This window comes from Morone saxatilis, unplaced genomic scaffold, assembly GCF_004916995.1.
Source record: "Morone saxatilis isolate NCDOM2014 unplaced genomic scaffold, NCSU_SB_2.0 Contig7, whole genome shotgun sequence".
In the NCBI taxonomy this organism is placed as follows: domain Eukaryota; kingdom Metazoa; phylum Chordata; class Actinopteri; family Moronidae; genus Morone; species Morone saxatilis.
In genome coordinates, this window is record NW_023340246.1 from 21,587,313 (window position 1) to 21,597,834 (window position 10,522).

Below are 10,522 nucleotides of genomic sequence, written 5' to 3' on the forward strand. Positions count from 1 at the left end.
CTTTGGCCCTTTTTGTAGACAGCCCTTTTTGAATACCACCTGTAATCTGACTGCTGAACATGACGGTGTCTCTGTGCTCCAGAGGTTGGTGCATTGGAACAACGTAATGTGTCCCAAATCCCTCCATATGTATTATATAGTGCACCACAGTCCCTGTCAGTTCAGTCAGTTAACTAACAGGAAAATAATTCCAACGAGATTTTAGATGAGTGACGGAGAGAGCATCGATCAGATCCATCCTGAGTTTGTGGGATGTGGGGCAGGAAGGCGCTGTAACGTTGGTATGCTATGAAGTAACCTCTCTTAAATGCCCTGTTTTCCGGAAAATAAAAACAACGGTAATAAAAATTGCAGTTTTTAGGGCATTTGGCATCTTGAAATAGGAGCATACAACAACATGGAAGTTGAAGATTTTATTGTGACTTTAAATTCCCAGATTGCTCGTAGCAACAGGAAGGAGCTCAAAACCAAAGCGCCGGATTCATTTCCTTCTTAGTGCAGCTCCGATGGAGCATGTGTTCTTCTGAATGAGCAGAGAGGAGCGCTGGTTTTTCTTCTCTCGTGTTTAAAATAAACAGAACTACAGCGGAGACGATGGAGCACGTCCACCCTGAGCTCAGACTCAGCATAACCTAATAATTTGCAGGCTATCAGGATAAAAACCAGACACAAGACTTGGTCTCAGAACAAAGAATGTGCCAATAAAGTCTTTTTTTCTGCTTTTCTCTGAAGCTCCATATCCTGGTTTCATCCACCGGCGTCAAACTCAACATCGACTGCCAAGAAGTGGCTGAGAAGGAGATCAAGGCCGCTGGAAACACGTCCAGCGATGGCTACCAGGTTCTGGGCAAGATGTCCAAGTCCATCGGCTCCAAAGGACAATCAGCAACTGTAAGTCAGCTGTGATCCTGCAGCGTTCACACAGGAGAGGAGGGAGCAGAATGTGTGCTTCACTGCAATTTTACTGTTTGAATATGTTAATTCCCCCGAGGAGAGCTGGGTTTGGCAGTCAAAAGTGCAAAACAACAATAGTTAGGAGAAATTGAAAACAAAGTATTGGAAATACATCAGATTTATCCAGTAGAGAAGAGTTTAATTTATAAAAAAAATCCCCAAATTTAGATTTATTTTGGGGGGGAATGGTAGCTTCATTTCTTTTGAACAAAGACAATCACACTAACTGTCACTGGACGTTGTATCTGTTAACCTAAGTAAACTAACTCGGTAACCTACCCAGCAGTATCATGCTAACATTAGCTACTATTAGCCGCTGGTTGGACCTGAATTCAAGTACGATTTATTCATTTAAAGGAACCCAGCTCACTGTGACGTTATTTAAAGTTTGAAGCTGAACTCAGATCAGTTTTTATCTGCAGTTGGCTGGGAGGGAGTGAAGCAGGACTGAAGTGAATTAAAATGGGGATTAAAATGAACATAATTCTGTATGTTGGTTGCAATATGAGCCGTTTCCTGTGTTTGCCGGGGCTGATGGGACTCGGCTGTGCTGCATTCTCTCTGCTGTGTATTTGTCTTCTGGGAGCTGTGAAGGGCGTATCACAGACACATGTACCACAACACCATTTCCATGTTTTCTTTTTCTTTTTTTTTCTGTTTCCTCTCTGCAGTTCCAGCTCCAGATGTTCGATATTGTCTGCAGCTTGGGCTGGACCAGCAGGGACAGATGTTGTGACCTCCCGTCTATGGTAAGGGAACCCCCGCCTCCGTGGAACACGGACTTTTCCACTTAACATGTTTAATGTGTACATCCTCTATCAGCGCCTCCTCTCACTTCTTTAACCTGCAGCCAGCCGCTGAATGATGGTGGAGCTTTGGCTGCAGCTTCGACTTCAGTATCCAGATAATCAACAGCTGAGGAGCTTCTCCTCTGCTCTTAGAATCTGTTTGGATTACAAAATATAGAAGTGGCTGACAGGTTTTTTTGGGCTAAAATATTTGGGGAATGTACCTGAAAGTTAAGAAAAAATGATGGCTTTGTGGCCATAGTTAGGTCATCTTTAAGTCCCGCCCCTTTTTGGGACTTAGGCTTATCTGTGTTTAAAAGACATCCACATTTTGAAGATTAAATAGTTAAAATATAAAAGTAACATATATATATATATACAGTATATACTGTTTCATCTTACGTTAGTTAATGTTAGTAAAATGCTTGCTAATTAGCTGGCTAATCTACATTAATTGTTGGCCAGGTAATTAGCTAGCGTTTTGCTTACATGATCTATTGGATGTAACAAGCTAGCTAACAATTAATGTAGCTTGCTGGCTCAATTAGGAGAGACAAGTGAATGAAGTAAAGATAAATGATGTTTATAACATTTGATATGTGATAATTAGGTCTTGTCAGAAAGTCTTTGGCGCTCAGACTCTACAGGGAGTCCAGACACTGGTGGTAGCGGCTGATGACTTTGCTGAGGCTGATGAAGATGATAACAGAGAACATGAGAACAGCTTATATCTTGATTGACAGCCCAGATAATGAGAGCAAGGAAATAATGTGTTAGCATACGTGAGAGCAGTGAATACAGATGTAGTTTAGCTATCTTGCATTTTAACATTAGCTAACTTAAGATGTGACTGTATATGTCGCTTTTATCTTGTAACCATCTTCAAAATGTGATTGTCCCTTTAAACATAGATTAGCCTAGCACACAGCATATCTAAGTACAGGAAACGAGGAAGTTGACCGAGGCTTGGAGCACAGAGCAACTGAAACCGATTTTATTTCATACACAATCCTGAGATTATTTCTGTCCTGAAAATCCAAAAATGTCCAAAACTCCCATCTGCCAGTTTGTTTGTTTGTGTGTACATCTGTGGAGCCTCCTGGGTGTATTAACTGATCGTCTTACAGAAAAGTGTCAGGCCAGCTGGTTTTTCTCAGGCATTTTTTAGGAAGAAAGAATCCACACTCGGGAGACAATGCAAAACTGTTCAATGACACATTTAGTTTGAGTTAATAGCAGAGGTAATTACAGCCTCCTGACAGTAAAAAGCAGATGAGTGTTTGTGCTGTAACACCCAGCTGCAGGTCCAAACAGCTCTCACCAGTCACAGTGTCTCCTCGGTTCTTCTTACACACTGAGCAGCAGATCAAAGCTCAGGGCGGCGTAATCAGAATCAGAACTGGCTCGAATCATAGAGAAAATAAACAGGGTATATGTGATATGCAGGAGTGTGAGCCAGCCGATAACAACAGAGCCTGAGATATAATGCAAAACATAATGTTCAAAAAAACAGTGTTGTTTTCTTGGTTTGGGCTGTAATTCCACCTGATTATATTAACATTATTATTATATTTAAATCACTAACTTCAATGCTAAGACGTGGGAGGTGACACTGAGTGTATAGGCAGTTATATAAGTTTAAATATCTTAATAATTTACATAAAAATAATGGAAAAGAGATGACTTACTGCCCCAAACTCTGATGTAAATGTCCTTTGACCCACTGCTCTTTCTATGGTTATAAGCCACAAGATTTCACAAGCAATTGATAAATTGTTTAAACGTCTGGTTAAACTTTTCAAATAAAGCTCCCTGAGGTCGCAGTTTGGTTAGCTTCAGGAGAAGTTCGTACCTGATAAGTCAAAATTGAGTTTCTCTTTGGACCTGAACAGCGGGGGCTCTCTACATAGGCGGTATCTTTCAGTGCACAGGTCAGATTGATTGGGGCCACTGCTTTCCATTAATAACTTCATATTTAACAAAAAATGCAAACAGCAGTTTTTATACGTTTTCATATCCTCTTTGTTGGTCGCAGCCAAACAACAAATGAGTCCTGGCACAACAACCACAACATTTTCAAAAATCAAAAAACAGAGGGAGGAGGATAGAGAGCCGGCAGTTTGAGATCCCTGCTCTAGTAGATCTAGTGAAGCTCACTTAATCAGAGTGAAACATGCTTTACATTAATATGTTTGCTGTTTTTATTAAAAAGACTCATCACTACAGATTGTGGTTTCTGCTGAGGCACCAGTTTAAAACTGTCATTTGGCTGATTTGTGGAGATTCTCTTAACTTTTGTTTATATTTTATTTAATTAAACCTGCATTCATTTACCTTTTTTGGCCATTTGGGGACAGCACAACAAGCAGTAATCATCTGACAAACGTGCTAGCAAACAGTTGCTTATTAACACCTATATAACTGACTGGAAGAGAGGTTTCAGCGGTCTAAGACAGAGCAGAGACTGTGTTGTGGAGTGCTGACGTGCTTCAATAGAAAGAAAATATAAAAGCTGAACAGACTTTGGTGATAATTTATAGGTGATAAAGAAAATAAATACATTGTAGAGAAGTTCCTTTCTTTCTTTTTTCTTCATCTCTCACACATCAACTCCTATTTTAAAATCATCTCTGGTGTTTCTCAAGACCTCTGCAATGTTAAAAAAAGAGGAACAATTGTTTGCAAGCGGTGAAATATCTGGGCAGCGGCGGCGCCGGCAGCAACAATATGAGATTTTTAGAACACAGTGCGGGCTGTTGTTTGGTGGCTGGCCTTTCTCAACGTGAGGCTTTCTTATTTCGGTCCCAGCAGAGATCTCCGGAGACGCTGTAACAAATGGAGCTTTGTCTGAGCGCAGCACGTCTGCAGTTGGACGTCCAAAAGATTTTTGAGAAAGATTCAACTCTGGTGGATTATTATCTCAATTGCTGCAGAGCGAGGACAGCTGTTTGATTGGGCTCTTTCACTGACAGATTTTAAATGATGCAAACTGCTGCGATCAGTGTGGCCTCAGTGGAAATGTACATCCCACATCCGTGTGAAAGTTAATGTCCTGCATGAACTGATCCGTCTACTAAACAAGTCCTTTGTGTGTTTAATTCACTTTTTAGACATTTAAGCTGCTCTGAACCCTGGCAACAGATGTATAGATACAGGCCTCCCACGCAGCCTGGAAAATCTTGTTTTCCAGTCATGGAAACAACTGGAAATTGAATTAAAATGACCAAATATCCTGGAATTAATCCCATAATCCCATAAACTCTGAGCACCTAACTGTAATGAACCTGAGACACTTCATCATAATTCCTGCATCATTAAAAAATGAATCATAAAACTATGAACAAATGTGTTGTTCTGTATTGTTAAGAAAGCTCCTAGAAAAATCTATAAAATTGATTTCTTAAAAAGAGTGGAAACCCTGAGACAGTTGAAAGTTCTAGATAGTTAATATTATGTCCACTTGTAAGGAGAATATGGAAAAAGCTCAAGATGTTAGATTATGGAAAATATTCATGTTAACATGTTGAACAAAGAAATGAGATCCAGAGAACAATGCTGTAGTCTCAACACCACCCAACTAAACTCCAGGATAATTGAAATTCTCACTGCTCTTAAGCTCATAAACTTTCCTGCTGCGATCAATACTGAGCATGTGCAACAGAGATGAAAAGGAAGCGAGATGGCTAACTCCTTAAACTTGTGACACTCTCGTTGTCGAAGCTCATCCGTCAGTGTCTCACAGTGTAAAACGGGATTGAAGTTTGTGACCAATGACCAAAGATTTCATCAAAGTTGTTCTTGGAGCTGCACATCGTCCTCAGATTTAAGTGACATTTGTAGTTAATTTGGTAGCAGAGGACTGCTGGTAATAGTTCTGGATATCGGACAAGATATTATCCTTCTAACTCGATACAGTATCCGCCTCGTCTCGCTGGAAGGTTCCTCCAGCTTCCAAAGACCTCCTCTCCAGGAGACTGTTTTTAGATTCCTAAACTGTTTTCTTGAGGTTTTACTTTCACAAAAGCTTAATTTCATTGTCATGCTGAAATCTCTGAAGCAGAAAATGTACCCCTCCTCCTGGAAAATCACCCAGGGTTCTGTCACTATGCCCACACATTTGTTCTGGCGTTCTGGCTCCAGAAAACGTCACTTAAAGGCCTCCCGGCTCTGCTCTTTGTCTTGTGCAAGAGTTAAACGTACAGAAATGTTGTCTAAACTGTTTACCTCTGAGTGAAAAGCAACATTGGCTAATATCTTTCAACCGCTAACAGAGACTAACTGTATTCTTTGAGATCAAAATGATTCTGTAGTATTCTTGAAGACACTTTCAAGAATATTGAACACTTTGAATCTGCTTTCTTGTTCTCAACACCTTTTTAAGACGCCCACTCAAATTTTATGTCAGCAACTGTTAGTGAACCGAGACTGTATGAATCATCTGCTGCTAATGAAGTGATATGGACGCTGTTAGATGTTCAGCCCTCAATCCAAAGTGAAATCAGTTGGAGTCTGTTTCCTTTGGCTCAAGTCTTTCTCTGTCTGAAGGTTCACTCAGCCACTTTCTGACTATAATGATTTTGGTTGTTTTCAACTGTTAAATTGTTGGTTTCCTTCTCCAACAGAGAGATGAGCTGAAGTGTCCGTCTCTTCCCAACGCCTGCACCTGTACCTCAGAGCCCAATGGGCTGCCAGGGCCTCAGGGACCAGTGGTAAGAATCACAGAATCCACCTTAGAAACCAGTTGATAACCTGTTAACAACCTTTAAATAACATGTTAATCAACATATTAACAACCCGTTAACAACAAGCTAACTACTTGTTAATAACCTGTAACCTAATAACCCTAACAACTGGTTGATAACCAGTAAACACATTGTTCATAACAGAGTAATGACAGAAGAAAACGGTGCTAGGTGGAACTTTAGTTTTACTTTCATTTTCTGGTCGCAGAGTTCCTCCACCCAAGTCAAAGCCAAAAAAAACAGATCCCAGGAGAAGTGAACACAACCTTATTCTTCTTCCTTGTCAAAACATGGCACCTACATTACCCACAATGCAACTACATAGCTATCAGGTCACTCAGAGATTCAGGTGTGTTATGATAATAGCGGCTAATGTTGCGGAGCAGCTACAGAAGTCTGGAAAGATCAAGTCTTTCCAACAGATCGGTTTCATTTTCAAACTCGGAGTCTTCAACTGACGCCGACTCGAGTGACATCACTTGAGGACATTGATCAGACGCCACACAGCGCCCTCTGAAGGCTTTACCCTACTTATTTCACATATAGAACTCGCCAACACCTGGAGATGTACTCTGATGTGTAAAATCAGTTTCCCTTTAAGGACAGAAGGCTGTTTTGGTGAAATATTGCGTGTGTTGATTATTTAAATTATTTAATCATTTCCTGAGTTGCCTAAACAGAAACATAAAAACATGAATCATCTTTCAGCTGCCACGAGCAGAAACTGTAAAACATATTAAACTGGTTGACGGTGAGTGTTTGCAGTTACAATCAGAACGTTTGGTCATTAAGCTGATTTAAAGGCAGAATACAAACAGCATTGTGTTGCTGTTAATTAGAGGATATGAATGTGATTTCTAGGAGACAGGGTTGGAAAGTTTGACTTACTTTGTTTTACATTTTATGATTTTACTATTGAATTATCTCTAATTTTAGGAATTTAACCTTCAGCCAGAGAGCTTTTTATACAGCGAGCACATTTTACTGTTAATACTCTCTTTACATACTTTTACATAAATGCTTTTAGTTGTAATGGAACATTTTTCCACTGTGGTATCACAACTCACATGTGAGTAAAAGCTCTTCCTTGTCAGGTTATTTATGGTTATTTATACACTGTATGTTGTACAAGGGAGAATATTGCGCCCTGAGGCACATTAACCATGGGAAACTTCTTTGCAATGGCTCATAAAACGTTTTAAGAGGGAAGAGGAGGTAAACTGTGGTGCAGCGTGACGAAGCTCTGACAGTTGATAGATAAACCGGCAGACCGCGCATGCACTGATGGAAGGATGACTCAGTCTGTTGTCGTTCTTTGTCTTCATCAATGTTGATGAATCTCATAAAAAGACCAAAAACAATGTGTCAGTTCGTCTATCAGCGGGTTTCTGGAGCCAGTGTTTGGTTTGTCCATTCAGGGCTACTGTAGAAATATGGCTCATTATGGTAACAAAAACAACAATTCAAATTTTCAGGTGATTAAACACTAATAAAAACATACCTATGCTATATAATATTACATTTCTGACAATACATCCCCCTCAATGTTACACACTGGACCTTTAATAAATAGATAAAGAAAGATATTTTGTGACTTGAATCAATTTTAAGTTATATTAAGTGTTGAAACCAAGTTTCTGGGGGTTATAAGGTGGATTCTTTCCATCTTAAAGCCACTGATATTTGTCAAAGTCATCACCTTTGGTTTTTGTTTTGTTAACATGACAAATCTTCCTCTTCCTCTTCCTCAGGGTGCCCCCGGCAGCAAAGGTCCCCGAGGTGAGAGAGGAGAGGCTGGTCCTTCTGTGAGTACCTTTATTAATAAAAAAAATCAGTTTCATCTTTAACACATCACCTTTTTAATTAAGAAATAATCCTCTGACAGCGTTGTGTGAGCTGGGTCAGACTTTGTAGCCATCAGATGGAAACCAAAGATTGTTTAAAGTAGAGAAGCTTTGAAGAGCACATCTGATTCCACTTACCGATGTTTTCTCCCTGATGCATCGGGGAGCTTCGATCCACAGCAGCAGCGTTAAACTCAGACATCAGCAACAAGCTCCTCCTGTGTTTAAATATTTCTGATCTGACCTCCGCTCTTCATTGGCAGGGACCGGTCGGGCCGCGCGGAGATAACGGACCACCTGGGCCCATGGGTCTGCCCGGCCCTCAAGGACCCAGCGGGCTGTCGATTCCAGGAGAGGCTGTGAGTCCGTAAACACACCTGACGCAAACACACACGCACACTCGCAGAGGAGAGGGATTATCCTGGCGATTTATCACGAGAGGGAATTTACAAGCCGGGGGAGTTTCTGTGGCACATATTCACATTCCTTCATGTCTGAGGGGAAGAAATGATACCAAAGAGACCTGAGAGCTCAGAATCACTGAGAGCTCATAAATCACGTCGTCGAGACGAGACCCAGATTAGACAGAAATGTTCCCTCATAGATAGTGTCTCCAGAAGTCACACAGCACGGGCAGTTAGCGATAGCAGGAAGAGGCCTTTTTATTAAAAATGTGGCTAAACATTAACAGTAGAATCTGGATGAGGAAGAATGTAGGTGGAAACGAGATCCGTACAGTTTAACTCCAAAGAAACAAAAATATCGCCCAGCAATCGGAAACATCACTTAACTCCGCCCCCTTCTTGCTAGCTTGTGTACTAGTAGAAGTTACTGAGTCTTTCCTCGCAGACGTGATTTAAAAATGAATTTGACACGTTCCATGTTTGTTGACAACTAACTGATCTACGTATTGAGATCCTAACTGGGCTGTGTACACCGGGTTGAGGTCTAAAGAATCTTCTTGACCACTCTGGATCTGTCTTCTGCAGGCTTTTAAAGCTGCATTCAGGGTTGGGAGGGTTACTTTAAAAATGTAATCCAATACAGTTACTAATTACTATTGAATAATGTAGTCAGTAACCTAATCCAAATATCACAATATTAAAGTAGCTTGATTACTTTTCCGGTACTTTTGATTACCTCAACACCAAATGTGTAAATAAAGAGAAGAGAAAGTGTCAGTAAGAAGTATGGATGTATTCTATGAGACATCACGATGTTACCGTAGAAAATAAGATGGAAATCAAGATATTTAGCATCAACAATGTGTGTGTGTGCTCAATGAAAAACTTCCCCAATTTTACTAAATGTAACTGTAATCTGATTACATTTTCCCCCCGTAACTGTAATGATTTACAGTTACCTCTGTTCCTAAATGTTCACATTGTTGTTTTCTTAAAGAAATGTTCACGTTGTTGTTTTCTGCCTTCAGGGCCGCCCTGGACCGAAGGGAGACCCTGGCGACTCCGGCTTACCTGGACAGAAAGTAAGTGCGGCTCTGGCTCGAGAAGGTTTTAAGATGTTAAACAGGAAACGGAGATAATTCACAGTCTGACTACTACTCTGGCGTCTGGATGGAGTCGGACGGTTTTCCAGCTGGGTAGGATTCGGAGAGAGTTTCTGAATATTACTTTTAAATTAAATTTGTGCAGAGGGCGAGCCAAGAACAAGTCGCTTTGATTAACAGCGCTGGTTAAAGTGTTGGCCCGTGGTCCGCCGCTGCATCCTCCTCCTAATGTAAGCTGTTTTATCTGTTTATCTGTTTTAAACGAGGTCCAACCTGGGATATCAAGAGTTTGGAAGACAAAAGTGACACCTAAGATTATAAAGCAACTGTTGGACTGACAGTAAAGCTTCAAGCCATCTGAACAGGATCAAACTGTTGGTGTGTTAGAAATACGGAGTGATGAATGTTGGTTGATTTCTTCCTGGATCGAAGCCGCTCATATGTAGGTTTTATGGGGTGGTAAGAGATGAAAGTTTTTCTTCATTTACTACAAAGCTTTTCTCTCAGTAGTGTTTGACTCACGAATTCTGCAGCGTCACTCAGATAACTTACACATGTTGTACTTTTACAACAAGAAATACAAAACGTTTTATAGAACGCTAAATGATAGAAGATTTAAAGGTTATAAATATAAATGGATGTCACACTAGAGTGCAAGCGTCTCAGACCAAAACAACGGGACAGAAA

The 10,522-nt window shown here is 40.5% G+C and overlaps 1 protein-coding gene across 4 annotated transcripts in view; it reads left to right on the top strand.

Moving 5' to 3' along the window:
* col12a1b (collagen, type XII, alpha 1b) overlaps positions 1–10,522 on the top strand; it is a 136,562-nt gene that overhangs the window by 113,698 nt on the left and 12,342 nt on the right. For all 4 annotated transcript variants that reach the window (XM_035678794.1, XM_035678796.1, XM_035678793.1 and 1 more), the window contains 6 exons: positions 733–891; positions 1,626–1,703; positions 6,365–6,451; positions 8,236–8,289; positions 8,592–8,687; positions 9,761–9,814. In XM_035678794.1, coding sequence (XP_035534687.1) covers positions 733–891; positions 1,626–1,703; positions 6,365–6,451; positions 8,236–8,289; positions 8,592–8,687; positions 9,761–9,814 — 528 coding nt within the window. The remainder of the gene's footprint in view (positions 1–732; positions 892–1,625; positions 1,704–6,364; positions 6,452–8,235; positions 8,290–8,591; positions 8,688–9,760; positions 9,815–10,522) is intronic.